The sequence below is a fragment of the Hyperolius riggenbachi genome, chromosome 1 (genome assembly GCF_040937935.1).
Source record: "Hyperolius riggenbachi isolate aHypRig1 chromosome 1, aHypRig1.pri, whole genome shotgun sequence".
NCBI classification, from domain to species: Eukaryota; Metazoa; Chordata; class Amphibia; order Anura; family Hyperoliidae; genus Hyperolius; species Hyperolius riggenbachi.
In genome coordinates, this window is record NC_090646.1 from 638,561,725 (window position 1) to 638,578,954 (window position 17,230).

Genomic DNA, 17,230 nt, shown 5'->3' on the forward strand with positions numbered 1-17,230 from the left:
CTATCTGACTAGAGATCTGTAAGCTGCCCATACACCGCAGTCCGATTCCCGATTTTCAAGCTGAAATCGGTCTGTAATCGTCCTTTTGATGCCGCATCCGCTGCCTCGCCGTCTTGATACTATTCCCCCTAATGTTAAATGTGTCCCTCATGGTGCCCAGTGCATTATACATTACCTGACCTGGTCCGCCACTTGCTCCGAGCCACGTCCGCAATCCACATACGTGGTTGCCAAGTAACATGGGCGCATGTGTGACATCACACACGGGCCCACGTTACTCGGCAGTTACGTGGGGCACGTGTATGCGGATTGTCACTGGCGCGCGGAGCGAGCGTGGTAATGTATAGTGGACCGGGCAGTGAGGGGACGCATTTAACGCTAGGGAGACAGCGTCAGGGGTTTTGTTGCTCATCCTGATATCGCTCGCCCTTACCGTTGCGCACCTGATTGACCACGATGGCATGACATCTTGCAGCATGTCTCCGATGGACACATGCGACCAATTTCAGCCGCTAAGTCAATAGATCTATGGCTACCTTGACTCTCCAAACACTGAATCCCATCATGAGTTTATTGTGACTCTTTTTTTCCATGCACAACAATCTATGTTTACCGAAACTCCGGCACTTGCCAAGCTTGGTTTGGGTCTCGTGAGGTCTTCTAAGTGTGATTCTTTTGGGGGTTTCTGTTTTCTTTGGTGATGGGCCTATCTGTCCTGCAGCATTTTATTGCTACCTGATTGCATTTTTTACATGTATACCATAGCTGCCTGGACACCATTTACTAATGACATTTTTATGTAGGGTAACTAGGGCTTATTTTTAAAGAAGGGCTTTATTTTCGAGCATCCTCAAAAATCCTAAAAAAAAAAACCTTAGGGGCTGGACATATTTTCGGGTAGGTCTTGTTTTCAGGGAAACAGGGTAGCTGCCCTTTCTTGTATGTATGTCTGAAATCACACATTAGCTTAGCTATTTATGTATTTTGTGCAAGTTGTGTTGCTGGATGTCTTGGATGTCCAATACTGAACTCGGCTGCTCGTCTCATTCATCTCTCATCTTGCTCCTCGTCTGCTGCTCCTCTCTGTCAAGCTCTTCATTGGCTGCCAATTAACCAGAGGATCCAGTTAAAACTCTTAACCCTAACCTATAAAACTCTCCACAACCTCATCTCCTCACTAGTTTCCAGATACCATTACCAACCCAGTAGCGATCTGAGATCTGCACATGACCGTCGTTTATATTCTAAAATCACCTCATCGCATTCACGTGTACAAGATTTCTCATGTACTTCACCCCTCCTCTGGAATGCCTTTTCACAGCACGTCTGTCACCCCCCTACATTTGATATCTTTAAACGCTCCCTCATAACTCACATTTTCCGACAAGTATACGCTCTACCTTAGGCCACTCCCCCTTTGACCTAAGGCCAAGATGCACTCCTACTAGATAACCTAAAAACACACTTCCTCTAGGTATGTTTATTGTATACTACTCCACCTCTTGTTCCCCCCAATTCCTTTAGATTTTATGCAGGCAAGGGCAGGGCTCTCTCCCCTTTTGTGTCTTGGTATTTGTTTTCCTTTTTTATTTATTTATTCATTTATTATATCTATTCATCATGTTACTTTTGTCACTGTAGTTACCAATTACAGTCTGTGTTTTTACCAATTCTGTATTTGGTGTATACCATTGCCAGTATTATTATGTACTCCATGTTTGTTTCTTACGTTGTACAGCGCCACAGAATATGTTGGCGCTTTAGGAATCAATAATTATAATCATAATACTGTGTTTTGAACTGCGCTAGTGAGTACACTGTACATCGCTACCGAAGATGTTGTCAATGCTATATAAATTAATAAACTCACTCACAGATCTCTTTCTGTCCCCTCCCAGCTTATCCCACAAGTCTCCACAGTATCCTGGTACACCACCTTCATACCCCTGGCCATTGTTCTGGGCATCACAGCAATCAAAGACATGGCTGATGACATAGTAAGTGAAATCACTGAAATGAACCCCCCTCCCAAAAAAAAAACAATTCAGGCTATGAAGGCACTTAGGCCCGGTTCACACTTGCGTTTTGATGAAATACTTACCGGTGGCACGGGTCCGTTCCGGTCCGGTCTGAGAACATCCGTTCGCCATCAGGAGGCCATCAGGATCCGGTCAGGTCACGTTCAGTTTTTATCCGGATCTTCTTCCGTTCTTCATGCGTCCTGGATCCGTTTCCGTTGTCAGAGAGGGGCCTGGAAACGCGCTGGAGTCCTTCTTGGGGAGAGCCTGCTGTGCGGACATCATCCTCCTCGTCCCTCAGGGGCCCTGCGTCTGGATGGTCGGGTCCTTCCGTCCTCCGCTGTGTTCTGGGGCGGCTGTGGAGAGGCTGGGGGCTGTCCGGCGCTGTGTACACCCACATGGCCGCCTGCACCATAGAGAACCCCACAGAAATGGGGTAGGACGTCCGGCTTACATCTGGAAGTGTGTTGTGCACTTCCGTTTCCCCTCAGTTGCTGTTGTGCTGGATTTCTTGTCCGTATCCGGTCCGGCGGCGGTGGACGGAGGACCAGTCCGGAAAATTGGAGCATGTTGGAAAATTCCGGACCACAGGCCGGACCGCAGACCGCATCCGGACCTGGAGGAACGGACGAGTGCGCACGGGTCCATTGATTTACAATGGACCCTTAATCGTCCGTTCCGTTTGCGGACCTTGTGGTCCGGCTGCGGTTCGCAAAACAACGCAAGTGTGCACCGGGCCTTAAATCAAACCTGCAGCGAAAAAAATCTGTACTGTATGTGTAGTACGGATAACGAATAGAACATTAGTTGCAAAGAAAAGAGTCTCATAGTTGTATTTTCAGTTATATATTTTTTTTTATAACATTGCATCATATTTGCAGTTTAAAAATCACACTCCGTCTTTTAAGCTATAAGAGAGCAGAGCTAATGACCCTTAAAACTTCCCGGTAGTAAGACCTTATCTCAAGCTGTCTCTCACTGTTTCTTTGATGTATAAGTGCTCCAGAGAATAGCACTGTATTTCACCCAAATTGGGTCGGAGAGCTCAGAGAAGCTCTTTTGCATAGATAACAAGTGAAGTTTCTTAACCCTTCCTGCACTGGATAACAATATGAGACTCCTTTCTTTGCCACTAATGTTCTATTTCTTAGATGTACTACACATACAATGCATTATCTCATAAGTTTATTTTCGCTTTAAAAAAGGGTTGCTTTAACAATAACTGCTGTTTGAAGTATATAGTATATATTATAATTTAATGCAATCTTTAACCCTTCTAGGCTCGCCACAGAATGGACAATGAGATAAATAACCGATCTTGTGATGTCATAAAAGATGGAATGTAAGAATACACATTAACTTTCTTTTTTACGTTTTACCTGTCTATAAAGCATACAGCAAGCTAAGCTGTATTGTCTCTTTTTCTTGGTAGCTGTCTAGCTGAGTTAAACTATGTTTGTCATGAGAGAAATGGAAGCCACCATTATTATGCTTCAGCTTGTTTTATTGTCATGTACACTGCATCATTTGGTAGCGATACCCGGAACAAAAATTGAACAATTGAAAAGGGCACAAAACTAGTCCTCCTGTTGAAAATGGTGCCTGATAAAGGGGGAACGGATAGGGTTAGGGTTCGGGGGGGTCCTTAGTGTTAGGCATAGGGGGGGTCTTAGGGTTAGGCACCACCAGGGTGTTCTTGGGGTTAGGCACCACCAGGGGGGACTTAGGGTTAGGCACCACCAGGGGAATCTTGGGGTTACGCACCACCAGGGGGGTCTTGGGGTTAGGCATCACCAGGGAGTTCTTGGGGTTAGGCACCACCAGGGGGGACTTAGGGTTAGGCACCACCAGGGGAATCTTGGGGTTAGGCACCACCAGGGGGGTCTTGGGGTTAGGCACCACCAGGGGACTCTTGGGGTTAGGCACCACTAGGGGGGTCTTGGGGTGAGGCACCACCAGGGGGGACTTAGGGTTAGGCACCACCAGGGGGGTCTTGGGGTTAGGCATCAGTAAAGGAAGGGCTCTATGTGAGAGTAGGGTAAATATTACTAATATTTTACTGCTGAGTTACAATGTGGCTGCCAGTCTGTAGGTAGGTGTGGCTTCAGCTGGAAGACCAGTCACTTCCTCCTTATAAGCCTATGTAATTCAAGGGGGTGTGTTTCAGACTGGCTTGGCGTCAGTAGGCAGCCAGTGGTTGGTACTAATCTATGAAATGGTACAGCAGGTGTTTCAGTTTTTTATGCAAAAGTGTACTAAGTTTGTTTTTTTACAAAATTTTCTTTTACGCTACATAAACGTAAAATTGTAAGTGCAAACGTAATCTTTAAAGTCAAACACTGACACTTGTGAATTTTTATTTACCAAAGATTTAAAGTGTGCAAATGGAAGGACATTCATGTTGGAGACATTGTGCGAATTAAAAAAGATGAATTTATTCCGGTAAGTACCAGTGTGAGCGTGAGGGTCCACCTATATATCAGTACCAGCCTCAGAGCCCAGGCATAATGGTTAGATGACCTGATGATTGTGCAGGACCCCTGCTTCTGCATTCACATGTCCCATAAGGGTTCCAGGATTGTAGGGAGGGCATGGAGGGGTCAGTGCATTGAGAGGGCATGGAGGGGTCAGTAGCAAAATCATCTGCCCTAATGATGTCCACTGCTGATGGGTACAGAACTTCAGATATGCCAATGACTGGTGGGAATGTTGCTCCTGCTGAAGTAAGCAGATTCCACCCTGTTCACTTTGAGTAGGTCCAGGGGTCTTTCCGAGACCCCTTACCCATCCAACCAATGCTAATATTAATATAAACAGCCAGACTGAATGTTTTACACTTATAATTAAATTAAATAACAGAAAAAAGTCCAAATTTGTCCTAATTTGCTATGTTGTGTTGATTCTCAAAGTTTAGTCCTCCTATTGTCTATTGTTGTTTCTTGAAGGATATTTCAGATTTGATGACATAAGTGTTATCTAGCCAGGGCAGCCTTCGGGGGGGTGTGGGGGGGGGAGAGACAACTGACACAGCAGTGAGGGGCCCAGGGCTTTTGGGGGCCCTGGGCTGCGGGCCTGTGGCTCACTATCCAGCACACAACATTCCAGCACTGAGAGAAGAGTGACATAGGGCTTGAACATGGGGAGCAGATGAGTGAGCCCGCTCCAGCGGACTTTCTATACTGGGGCACCACCTATACCTGGCTACCTATACTGGGCCACCACCTATACCTGGCTACCTATACTGGGCCACCACCTATACCTGGCTACCTATACTGGGGCACCACCTATACTTGGCTACTTATACTGGAGCGCCTATAGCTTGCTATCTATACTGGGGCACCTGTATCTTGCTGGCCTATACTGGGGCACAGCTATACCAGGCTACCTATACTGGGAGTATCTACACCAGGCTACCTATACTGGGGCACCACCTATAGCTGGCTACTTATACTGGGGGAACCTATACCTGGCTACCTATACTGGGGACACCTATGCCTGGATACCTATACTGGGGGCACCTATACCTGGCTAGGGCAGGGGGAAGAGCTGAGACAGAAGAGGACAAGAGGTAACACAGGGGGGTAAATAAAGCACAGGGGGAATAGAGGTGGACAAAAGAGGCACAGGAAGAAAAGAGATGAGACGGGAACATGAGGTCACACAGAGGGACACAAAAGAGGCACAAACTGAGGTGAGACAGAGGGGGACAAAAGAGGCACAGGAAGAAAAGAGAGAGACAAAAGAATGGATAAAGGATAAGAACGGACCTACAAGTCCCTATCTCATTTGTTAACAAGGGACTACCTGTATTTTGCTAGTATTTAGCTCCACCCACAACATACCATGACCACGCCCACTTTTTGCCGCATCGCGCTGTGCATGCCGCTTTCTTCAGTGTCGGAGCCATGCACATTTTTCGCCGCAGCGCACTTTGCGCACTGACACGGGGGTGGGGTAGCTAGTGGGCGGGCACAGCAACCAGTGGGTGGGCCTGATGATGTGTGAGGGGCCCCAAAATTTCTGGTGGCAGGCCTGCTGCTAGCCCACTGGTTCTTAAACTTTTTAGGGTGAGGGCGCCCTTGATGGCCTTGAAATTTTTTCAAGGCACCCCTTGGCAAAAACATCTACCAAAATGGCGTTATAATCCTTATTAGGCTGCTCCCCCTCCAAGTAGCTAGTGATGCTTATTAAGCAGTTTTCCGCCTCCAAGTAATCAATGACTAAAGCCCCCCTACCCTGCCCCCAAACTCCCCCACACAACCCCAAAACACCCCCTCTAAATAATTAGTGACCCCCGCGTTACCATTACCCCACGTTACAGCATTACCCCTCCAAATGACCAGTGACCCCCATTAGGCAGCATCACTCCAGGACTAACTGGCGGGTAATGCAGCCGCATTGTATATCCATGTGAGGTTGCATTACCTAATGGCAATGCACAAAGAATGGGCATGCATGCTGATGCACCCCTGGGAGGTGTTCGAGGAACACCAGGTGCCGCAGTAATTAGTTTGAGAAACCCTGTGCTAGCCAATGCATGGCACATGGTTCTCCTTTCTTTCCAAATGTTAATGAGTAAGCCTAAAAGTGTAATAAATATTGCTCAAAGGGGAAACTCCCCAACTTAAAAGTGTCATTATTATATATTTATATAGCAATAACATCTTCTACATTGCTTTTACACAGTGTATATAGTCATGTCAGTAAATGTCCGTCAGAGGATGTAACAATGTAATCTCTTCCCTAGTCAGTCATTGTCTTATGTACCAAATCTAGATGCCCATACATGTAGCGATGTATGGCAATGCTAGGTACACACCATACAATTTTCTGTTAGATTTACCTGCCAGATAGATAATTTCCAACATGTTGGAACTTGGAAATGATCTATCTAACCATCTATCTGCCTGGCAATTAAGCATTGTTCTACTCAGCAGGAGATGACCAGAAGACAATGCACCAGAGATAATGACCAGTCTCTACTAGCACTTTACAGAAAATAATCTAATTACAGAAAATCTAACAGAAAAATTGAATAGAAAATTGTATGGTGTGTACTAGGCCCCTCTAATCTAGCGGAGCCCACGCTCTGTAAGTTTACAATTGAATGCGTCACTATAGACTTGCATTACTGCATAATCCGTGCGGGGGGCACCTATCATGCGGTAACGCGATGTTGACTTTGCAACCGTCCTGTAAAGCCAGGCTCTGTCTTACTGATACAGGGCCGGGGGGGGGGGGGGGGGGTTAAGGGTTAAATATTTACCTCATCTGACATACTTACCCAAGCAGGTGATCGCTCCGCCACCCTTGGAATTGCAGCCATAGCAGTTATGTTTAAAATGTTGTGGGAGGCTCTGGCCACCCCTTCTGCGTTGCCCCCAGCTCGGCAGCCGCTGTCTACTTGTTGGCTGCCGAGCTGAGGACAGGCCGAAACACAGGTGGACGTTTTTGAAGAGCTTCAGAAGGCTTTAGAAGCATGATGGCCGCAACTTCGTACCTGGGTGGGGGCAAAGAGTGAGTGCCAGCTGATTCCCAATTATTCTTAACCACTTTAGGACCACGGTAGTTGGACCAGGGCTGCCAGGGCATAGATTTCAACTCACCACCGCTTTGCACATCCTCCATTTTCGCCGCTCCCGCCGCTGAATCTCCTCCGTTTCCCACCGCAGCTCACTCGTTCTGCCTGTCTCTATGACAGCAGAGCCCTGTGAGTGAGTCACTCAGGAGCCGATTTCATTGGCTCCTGGCCCTGTCTATCAATGTAAGCAACTCCCATTGGTTTACATTGAAAGAAAGCGCCAGGAGCCAATTAAAGTGGCTCCTGACTGGCTCACATGAACTCTGCCATCATAGAGGTCCAGGTTCCCAACGTGCGGCAGTGATGGCGGTTGCGGCGGGTATGTGCTGCTATTCGTTGGGATTCTGCCGTTTCTGTACCAGCGGTCTCTGGTCCTTAAGTGGGCAAAGACCGCTGGTACTTAAGTGGTTAAACATTTCCCACAACTTTTTGATTTGTTCGCTTTTTGGAGCTCACAGTTTAAACTAGTTTTAATTAGCCGGTAATTAATGAATGTTATCCTTTCTTTTACAGGCGGATGTTCTGCTGTTGTCCAGCTCGGAACCCAACAGCTTATGCTACGTAGAGACAGCGGAACTTGATGGGTAGAGTTCTTCAGTCCTCTTTTTCTGCATTCATAGAGAAGTCTAGTGGAACTATTAGGGCTGGAACACACTAGAAATTGCAAAATGCAATTGGCAAGCGCTTTTAGAGGGATATTAGCAGCGTTTTTCAGAGCACTTTCTGCTGCTTTTTATAGTGCTTTAGAATTTAAAGCTAGGGATTTGTTCAGCTATGGCGATTTCCTTTTTTTGCGTAGTAAAATCGCTGCAAAATTGTTTTGTACAGAAATTGAAAACCCATCTTGCAACAATCCTTTTCTTTGTATTATAGCGCAGTTTGGGGAAATCGCAATCACTCCTATGGAATCACCTCCATCAACTTTCCATAGCCTACGCCTAGTGCTTTTCCCCATAAAATTGCAAAGCAACGCATTTTGTATGTGAAATCATACATTATGCAATGATGAATTGATACACTGTGCTGAATTCAGGGCCGGATTTTCCATAAGGCACTGAAGGGACGTGCCTACAGGCGCCTTGTGGGAGAGGCAGAACCTCCTCCTCAGATCACTGACCTCAGGAGCTTACAGTCTAATCTCTGCCTCATATCACTGACCTCAGGCACTTGCACCCTAATCCTTGCCTCATAAGATTCTAAGGACAGTTATTGACATAAGGCTAGGATTAGAGTTCAGAATATTTTTACTTGGGGGTGTGGTCTGTGTTCAGGGGCGGAGCTTAAGGCGCATGAACGCCTTTGCTTACAGGCCCCTGAGTTTTAAACTGCAACAATGCTGATAGTGATATTTACCTTACCAGCAGATGCCCCACCTAGTGGTTACACAGCTATACATGAAATATTGAAAAACAAACACAATAATAAGCTAACAAATTGTTTTCAATAAATAAATCTAATAAAATATACTTACTTTTCAATAATTTTTTTTTTCAAAATGTAAAATAAATAAAAACATTAAATGTGTTCTATCAACAGAGCAAATTATTTAAAAATGTATTTTTGTTTGCTTATCCAGGATTTTATTAGTTTATGACTTTTTTTAATTCAGTATTTACGTATTTTTAGAGAAACAAACTTAAAGTTTAAAATGGCCCTTGAAACAACGGACAAGTTTCTCCAAGAAGAGAAAGCGCTGGCTGAATTTGACGGTAAGTTTTCTGAGGGGTTTTATGAATGTAAAAAACTTTTTAAAAGAGTAAACACTTCCACAAGTAGTTTATTCATTATTCCTATAATTGAAAGCTTTTTCACAAATGAAGTTTTTCTTCCGCCCTGGTTTACAATCCTACACTTTTGTTGCATGTTTTCTTTTTTTTTCCTTTAAAGTCATACTCCAATATCCCTAAAAAAACCTTTTGTTGTTCGTCTTAGGCCCTGTTTCTATTAGTGACCCATCACTTGCGCTGTTGTTAGTATAAAGTAATAGGTGGAGGCCCTCAAGGAATTTCACATGGGGTATCTGTTGTATGAAAAATAAAAAAACATGATAAATAAGAGAACGAGGTATCTTACCTCTTACAGATGTAAAACCCTGACAAAAAGGAGGGTTTTAGTTAGGTAAGGTTTTATTCAAGCGTGTTTTTTAAAACACAATGCGTTTCACAGGTCTCTGCCTGCTTCCTCGGGTCAATATAAATGCCTATAATCAAAGACCTGTGAATCTCCCTGTATGCTTGAGACCGCCCAATAAAAAGCTTGCACTGGGATCCATAGATCCTTAACTAGCTAGCAACATAGCCTAGTTGTAACCTCTAGTGGTAAGTTGTTGTTTTGCAATCAGTCCAAAACTAGCAAAAACGGTTTGACTGGAACCACTGTATAATGGGAAAGTTATAATTATACAAATACTGAGGTTTTGAATGGGCCAATGGGCTCTTCTTAGGTTCTGATAGTGTCCCCTTTGACTTATGTCTCTCTAGGACTAATAGAATGTGAGGAGCCCAACAACCGCCTGGATAAGTTTGTGGGTACTCTATATTGGCGAGGATCCAGCGCCAGTCTGGATAATGATAAACTCTTACTTCGAGGCTGCACCATACGCAACACCCTCTATTGCCACGGTTTGGTGATATTTGCAGGTAAATGTCATGCTTATTTATAAATAACACTGAAGTTGACTGTTATGCTTTGTAAAGCACTAGTTCATTTTTAGTGTTAGTAAAGTTGAGTTGGGGACTATATTATTACTTTGATCTGTTCCAGAGATATTCTCTTTGAAAACGTTAGTCATGTGACACAATGTACAAAGCCGCCATGTGAATGGCAATGTCTGTCCCAGCAGAGCCTTCACCTGACCCCGTCCACCTTGTGCAGCATTTTTTGGTGGGATTCTCTCTCTCTCGTGTGTGTGCAGACATTTCATTCAAATAGAAAAGTGTTCTCACTATAGCAATTCGATTTTCCTTGAAGCGCAACATTTTGTAAACAACTGTGATAGTGTCAAAATTACAGGCACACAAAATCGCTGTAAAATTGCTTGCTGAAAAGGTGATTTGTAGAGTGAATTAGCCCCTATGCAGGTGGCTAACATTTCAGGTGGCAGACATTACATGCAATGGTTTTCAACCTCTCAGCTGATCATTACTTGGCAACTGACAAGTAATCCCTTATTTCCCCATAGTTACCCCCCAAAAAAGTGATAGCATTTAAAAAAAATACATAAATAGTTACTTTAGGGACTTTTTCTAATATGCATGTCATGGGGGTACTGTTATTTTTGCAAATAAGGGCTTGTGATCATAGAGTACAAAGAAACACAAAACGGGAAAAATACACCCTTATTTTTTAATAAAATATTGTCACCATACATTTTACTAGGGACAACATTTAAATGGTGTAATAACCGGGACAAATGGGCAAATAATATCTGTGGGTTTAATATACAGTAGCACATTTTATTTTTAAACTATAATAGCTGAAAACTGAGAAATAATTACTTTTTTCCTTCTTATTCCCCTTTAAAATGCATAGGACATAAAATAATTCTTAGGAAAAAGTACCACCTAAAGAAAACCTAATTTATGGCTACTTTCAGAGTGTTAAGTAGTGATAAAGTTATTGGTGAATGAATGGAAGGAGTGAAATGTGAAAATTCCTGTGGTTTTTCAAGGGACATAACCTGTGGTAGGGAAGTGGATAATTCACCAGCAAGCAAGAAAATACTTTGGCAGTACTTTTTTCACCTACTTTTTGGTACTTTTTCAATTGCAGAGTGTTGAAAAGTTATTTTAAACACAAGATGAAAAATGATCTGCTAGGAGAAAACAGGAGGACAAGTGAATTGGTCTGGGCCCAATGTAATGAACATAATAGCATGTATCAACAGACAATAGGATTTCAACTTGGCCATAGTTACTATACGGTGTCAGTGTTTGTGGCTGAAGATACAGTATCGCTGTTCATTGAGTATATTCACGTTTTTTGCATTTTCTAATTGTAGGTGCGGACACCAAAGTAATGAGGAACAGCGGAAAGACTAAATTCAAGAGGACAAACATAGATTTGATGATGAATAACTTGGTGTTCATGGTATGTATGGTCCTGTCTAAATGTAATTTTGCCTTCTTAAAACAGAAGGTATTTGCGATAATACAGCTCTAAGTGAGCAACTGTGGTTTCCCATGATGCATCTTAAGAGGAACTCCAGTGAAAATAATGTAGTAAAAAAAGTGCTTCATTTTTTTACCATAATCTATATATATAATAGAGTAAGTGTATCAACCTTCAAGCAAGAAGAAGAAGTAGCACCCTGCCCCCAGGGCCGGTACAAGCAAGAAGAAGGGGCTGGTCCAAGCAAGAAGAAGAAGTAGTGTCATATCAAACCAAGGGCAAAGAGGGATAATTTGCATATTCAGTAGCAGTGCATTGTGGGTAACCACAAATGTTTACTTATAGCTGAATTATTGCAGATTTGCTTCTGTTTTAAGAAAGAAAATTACACCAAGCTTTGCTTTTTATAGTAGGAGGGCTTTTTGGTCTCTTTTATCCTCCTATACATTCTTAGTAGTTTGGGTCACCCTGAGCTGCTTGGTTACTCTGTTGTACTGGTCCAAGTCCCTTCTCATACAACCATATCAAATTCTGCTATGTACTGATGATGACCAAACGTCTGAAATAGGCTGTCACAAGTGGGTTTGATATGACTGTGTAAAGCTTAAAGCTATAGGCTTGCTTGCCTTATCAAGGGTGAAAAGCAATAATTTGCATATTTAGTAGCGGTGCATTGTGGGTAATCACAAATGTTCACTTACAGCTGAATTTTTGCAGATTTTCTTCTGTTTTAAGAAGGCAAATTACACCAAGCGTTGATTTTTTTAGTAGAAGGTATTTTTGGGCGTACGTTAAAAAAGGGCGCAGGGTTTTAAACGATAAGCATGAATAATGTTTAAAAAAAAATTGTGCTATATTTCATTTAAAAATAATGTTTTATAAAGTTATATATCATTAAATAATGTGTATGAAATCAGCAATTGTAAAAAACGTTAATCTTCCCTGTTTAAAAAGTGAAATTTATAATAAAGTTTTATAAAACATTAATAAGAATGTTACTAAAGCTATACCTAACCCTACTCTCACACAGAACCCTCCCTGTACCTTCCCCTAACCCCTAGACCCCCCTGGTGGTGCCTAAACCTAAGACCCCCCCCTGGTGGTGCCTAACCCCTAGACCCCCCTGGTGGTGCCTAACCCCTAGACCCCCCTGGTGGTGCCTAAACCTAAGACCCCCCTGGTGGTGCCTAAACCTAAGACCCCCCTGGTGGTGCCTAAACCTAAGACCCCCCTGGTGGTGCCTAACCCCTAGACCCCCCTGGTGGTGCCTAAACCTAAGACCCCCCTGGTGGTGCCTAAACCTAAGACCCCCCTGGTGGTGCCTAAACCTAAGACCCCCCTGGTGGTGCCTAAACCTAAGACCCACCTGTGATAAGCATTAATAACGTTTAAAAAAAATATTGTGCGGTTTTTCGTTTAAAAATAATGTTTTAAAAAAATATTGCACTGTTTTTCGTTTAAAAATAATGTTTAAAAAATTATAAATCATTAAATAATGTGTAATCATGAGAAGCAGTTATAAAACATTCAAAGTCTCCGGGCGCCGCTTTTAAAACATTATTTTTCTCCTGCGCCCTTTTTTCCTGTTGGGCGCCCATTAAACGATATGGGAGTGAATGGCGGTGCCCTTTTTGTCCACCTGCCTCATGCGCCCGAATTTCCTGCTTCCCTTTTTTTTGGTCCCTTTTAACCACCTATATATTCCCAGTGGTTTGGGTCACCCTGAGCTGCTTGGTTACTCTGTTGTACTGGTCCAAGCCCTATCTCATACAGCCATATTAATCCCTGCTGTGTACTGATGAGGACTAAAAGTCTGAAACAGGCTGTCACATGTGGGTTTGATATGGCTGTGTAAAATGTAAAGCTATAGGCTTGCTATACACCAGTGGTTCTGGATGCTTGCTTGGCTTACTAAGAGTGAAAAGGAATTATTTGCATATTTAGTAGCAGTGTATTGTGGGTAACCACAAATGTTCACTTATAGCTGAATTATTCCATATTTCCTTCTATTTTAGGAAGGCAAATTACACCAAACTTTGCTTTTTTTAGTAGGAGGTCTTTTTGGTCCGTTTTATCCCCCAAACATTCTGAGTGGTTTGGGTCACCCTGAGCTGCTTGGTTACTCTGTTGTACTGGTCCAAGCCCTATCTCATACAGCCATATCAATCCCTGCCATGTACTGATGAGGACCAAGTATGAAATAGGTGTCTACATGTGGGTTTGATATGACTGCATAAAATTTAAAGCTATATGCTTGCTATATACCAGCGGCTCTGGATGCTTGCTTGGTTTACCAAGGGGGAAAAGGGGTAATTTGCATATTTAGCAGCAGTGCATTGTGGGTAACCACAAATGTTCACTTATAGCTGAATTATTGCAGATTTCCTTCTGTTTAAAAAAGGCAAATTACACCAATACAGTGTGCGGCATTGCAGGAAGTGACGACAGTGGAACGCACGATGGAACGCGGAAGAGGTGAGTCATCCCCGCCCGCTGCCTCTTACAAACAGTGGCGGCTGCTACTGTGCTTAAGCAGGAGGGGGGGGGGTTCCTGCTGAGCTTAAGCTGGAGGTAGAGCACACATGGGGGACCCAGTTGAGGGGGGGTCCAACCCCCCTCCCCGCCGCTGTGCCCAATACCCCCTTCCTGCCCTCTACCCTCTTATGCGGCGTATGCTACGCCGCGGGTCGGCTAGTTATGTATAAATGATTTAGTCAGTGTTTGCTCATTGTAAAATCTTTCCTCTCCCCGATTTACATTCTGACATTTATTACATGGTGACATTTTTACTGTGGGCAGGTTATGTAGCTGCTGCTAGCTGTTTTGGCTGTTAAAGACAGCTGTAAACAGCTAATTCCTGTCTGTGAACCTTGTTACATTGTAACAAACTGCCAAAAGTATCACAGTCCCAGAGCTTCTTGTGGGAGGGGTTTCAACACAAAATCAGTCATACAGCGCCCCCTGATGGTCTGTTTGTGAAAAGCATTATATTTCTCATGTAAAAGGGGGTATCAGCTACTGATTGGAATAAAGTTCAATTCTAGGTTGGAGTTTCTCTTTAAGGACCATGGGGTTTTTTAATGATCGGTGCTGCGCGGACTATCCAGCCCACAGCACCGATCAGGTAAAAGGCAGGGCGATCAGACTTCCCCCCTTTTTTCCCCACTAGGGGGATGTCCTGCAGGGGGGGGGGGTCTGATCGCCGCCGGCTGCCTGTGATTTGCGGGGGGGGGGGGGGCTCCTCAAAGCCCCCCTCCGCAGCGATATTGTGCGCTCCCTCCCCTTACCTCTCTCTGTCTTCCCCTATGTGAGGTGCAGGACGGATATCGGTCCTGCGCCGGATAGGCTTCAGCCTATCAAATGACGGCGATCCCCGGCCAATCAGAGGCCGGGGATCGCTGATCTCCGTCACGGCGCTGCTGCGTAGCAGCGCCGTATTGATGTATACAGCGGGGATTTCTTCCCCGCGTGTTTACATTACGTGTGCGAGCCGCGATCGGCGGCTCGCACACTGTTCACGGAGACACCCTCCGTGAACTGGCATGGAAAGCATGGAGCGGCCGTTTCCATGCAAAACCACAAACGGCCAGGCGCCGCCTATCGGCGTTAGCTGGTCGTTAAGTGGTTAAATATGCAAATTATCTCTTAATACCCCTGAAGCCAGGCTCACTACCAGAACCGCTGGTATATAGTGAATACATAGCTTTTTTAATGTTACAGATCCACATCAACACAATATGCACACAGAGTGTTTTGGACTTTATAGGATACACCGTTGATAGTCATGAAGGACATTTTTAGAGTACATACATACATCCAATTTTGATTGGCCAATCACTGACCAATTTTACCACCTCCATGCAGTATGAGGTCCAACAGATTCTGAATACAATGAACAGATTTTGTACTGTAGGTAAACTGTCAGACTACATGGAAGTGGTAACATTGGCCAATGATTGGCTAATGAAAATTAGATGTGAGTACCAAGTTTTAGAGTCTCTTCTAAAAAATATTAAACCTGGTACACACTTTCAATTATGATTGGCCAATCACTGACCAGTTTTATTACCTCCATGCAGTATGAGGGCTTATCTTCAACATCTGCTCATAGTATTCAATGTTTGTTGACCTTCATACAACATGGAAGCGGAAAAATTGGTGAGTGATTGGCCAACTATAATTGAAAGTGTGTGCTAGGCTGACCGGACACACACTGTGGGGAATTACGAGCGTTTTTTCCAAAATTGCGTTTCGGTTCGTTCACATGTGCATTTTTTTGCATGCCATTTTCCATTCTAGAAAAGCGTTTTTGTGCCTTTTACCAAATTGCGGCAATATACGTTTCAATTTGAAATGCTCTCGGCAAACTGAGAAAAAGCTGAATGCAGACAATATTTTCCCGCAATGCAAATATGAAATTGGACATGCAAACAAATGTAAAAAAAAATCCTGAATCACGAGTGGCACAGAGAGAGCTTTAGAAAAGGGTGTAAACCACTGATTTGATTCTGAGGTAAAATGGAAGTCATTGCACAGAGCTGCATAAGGCCGCCTTAACCCTTGTCCCTCTGTTGTGTCCTCAGATATTCGCGATGCTGCTCCTGGCTGCAGGTGGTCTTGCCATTGGACAGGCAGTTTGGGAAACCAATAAAAACGCTGGAAATGAATCATGGTACCTCTATGATGCGAAGGATTATGTTCCGGTGTGGCGTGGATTTTTAGGCTTTTGGGGGTATATCATTGTTCTGAACACCATGGTGCCAATTTCCCTCTACGTAAGGTAATAACTTCCTGCTTTACTAGCATAACTTTCTGCTTTACTAGCATAACTTCCTGCTTCACTAGGATAACTTTCTGCTTCACTAGCATAACTTCTGGCTTCACTAGGATAACTTCCTGCTTCACTAGCATAACTTCCTGCTTCACTAGCATAACTTCCTGCTTTACTAGCATAACTTCCTGCTTCATTAGGATAACTTCCTGCTTCACTAGCATAACTTCCTGCTTCACTAGGATAACTTCCTGCTTCACTAGCATAACTTCCTGCTTTACTAGCATAACTTCCTGCTTCATTAGGATAACTTCCTGCTTTACTGGCATAACTTCCTGCTTTACTGGCATAACTTCCTGCTTCACTAGGATAACTTCCTGCTTCACTAGCATAACTTCCTGCTTTACTAGTATAACTTCCTGCTTCACTAGGATAACTTCCTGCTTTACTAGCATAACTTCCTGCTTCATTAGGATAACTTCCTGCTTCACTAGCATAACTTCCTGCTTCACTAGGATAACTTCCTGCTTCACTAGCATAACTTCCTGCTTTACTAGCATAACTTCCTGCTTCATTAGGATAACTTCCTGCTTTACTGGCATAACTTCCTGCTTCACTAGGATAACTTCCTGCTTCACTAGCATAACTTCCTGCTTTACTAGTATAACTTCCTGCTTCACTAGGATAACTTCCTGCTTTACTAGCATAACTTCCTGCTTCACTAGAATAACTTCTTGCTTTACTAGCATA

The 17,230-nt window shown here is 43.7% G+C and overlaps 1 protein-coding gene across 3 annotated transcripts in view; it reads left to right on the forward strand.

Annotated features, from left to right (window-relative positions):
* LOC137530224 (phospholipid-transporting ATPase IC-like) overlaps positions 1–17,230 on the forward strand; it is a 114,635-nt gene that overhangs the window by 34,313 nt on the left and 63,092 nt on the right. For all 3 annotated transcript variants that reach the window (XM_068251291.1, XM_068251292.1, XM_068251293.1), the window contains exons 5-12: positions 1,899–1,997; positions 3,299–3,360; positions 4,388–4,460; positions 8,113–8,183; positions 9,226–9,308; positions 10,080–10,238; positions 11,600–11,688; positions 16,293–16,489. In XM_068251291.1, coding sequence (XP_068107392.1) covers positions 1,899–1,997; positions 3,299–3,360; positions 4,388–4,460; positions 8,113–8,183; positions 9,226–9,308; positions 10,080–10,238; positions 11,600–11,688; positions 16,293–16,489 — 833 coding nt within the window. The remainder of the gene's footprint in view (positions 1–1,898; positions 1,998–3,298; positions 3,361–4,387; positions 4,461–8,112; positions 8,184–9,225; positions 9,309–10,079; positions 10,239–11,599; positions 11,689–16,292; positions 16,490–17,230) is intronic.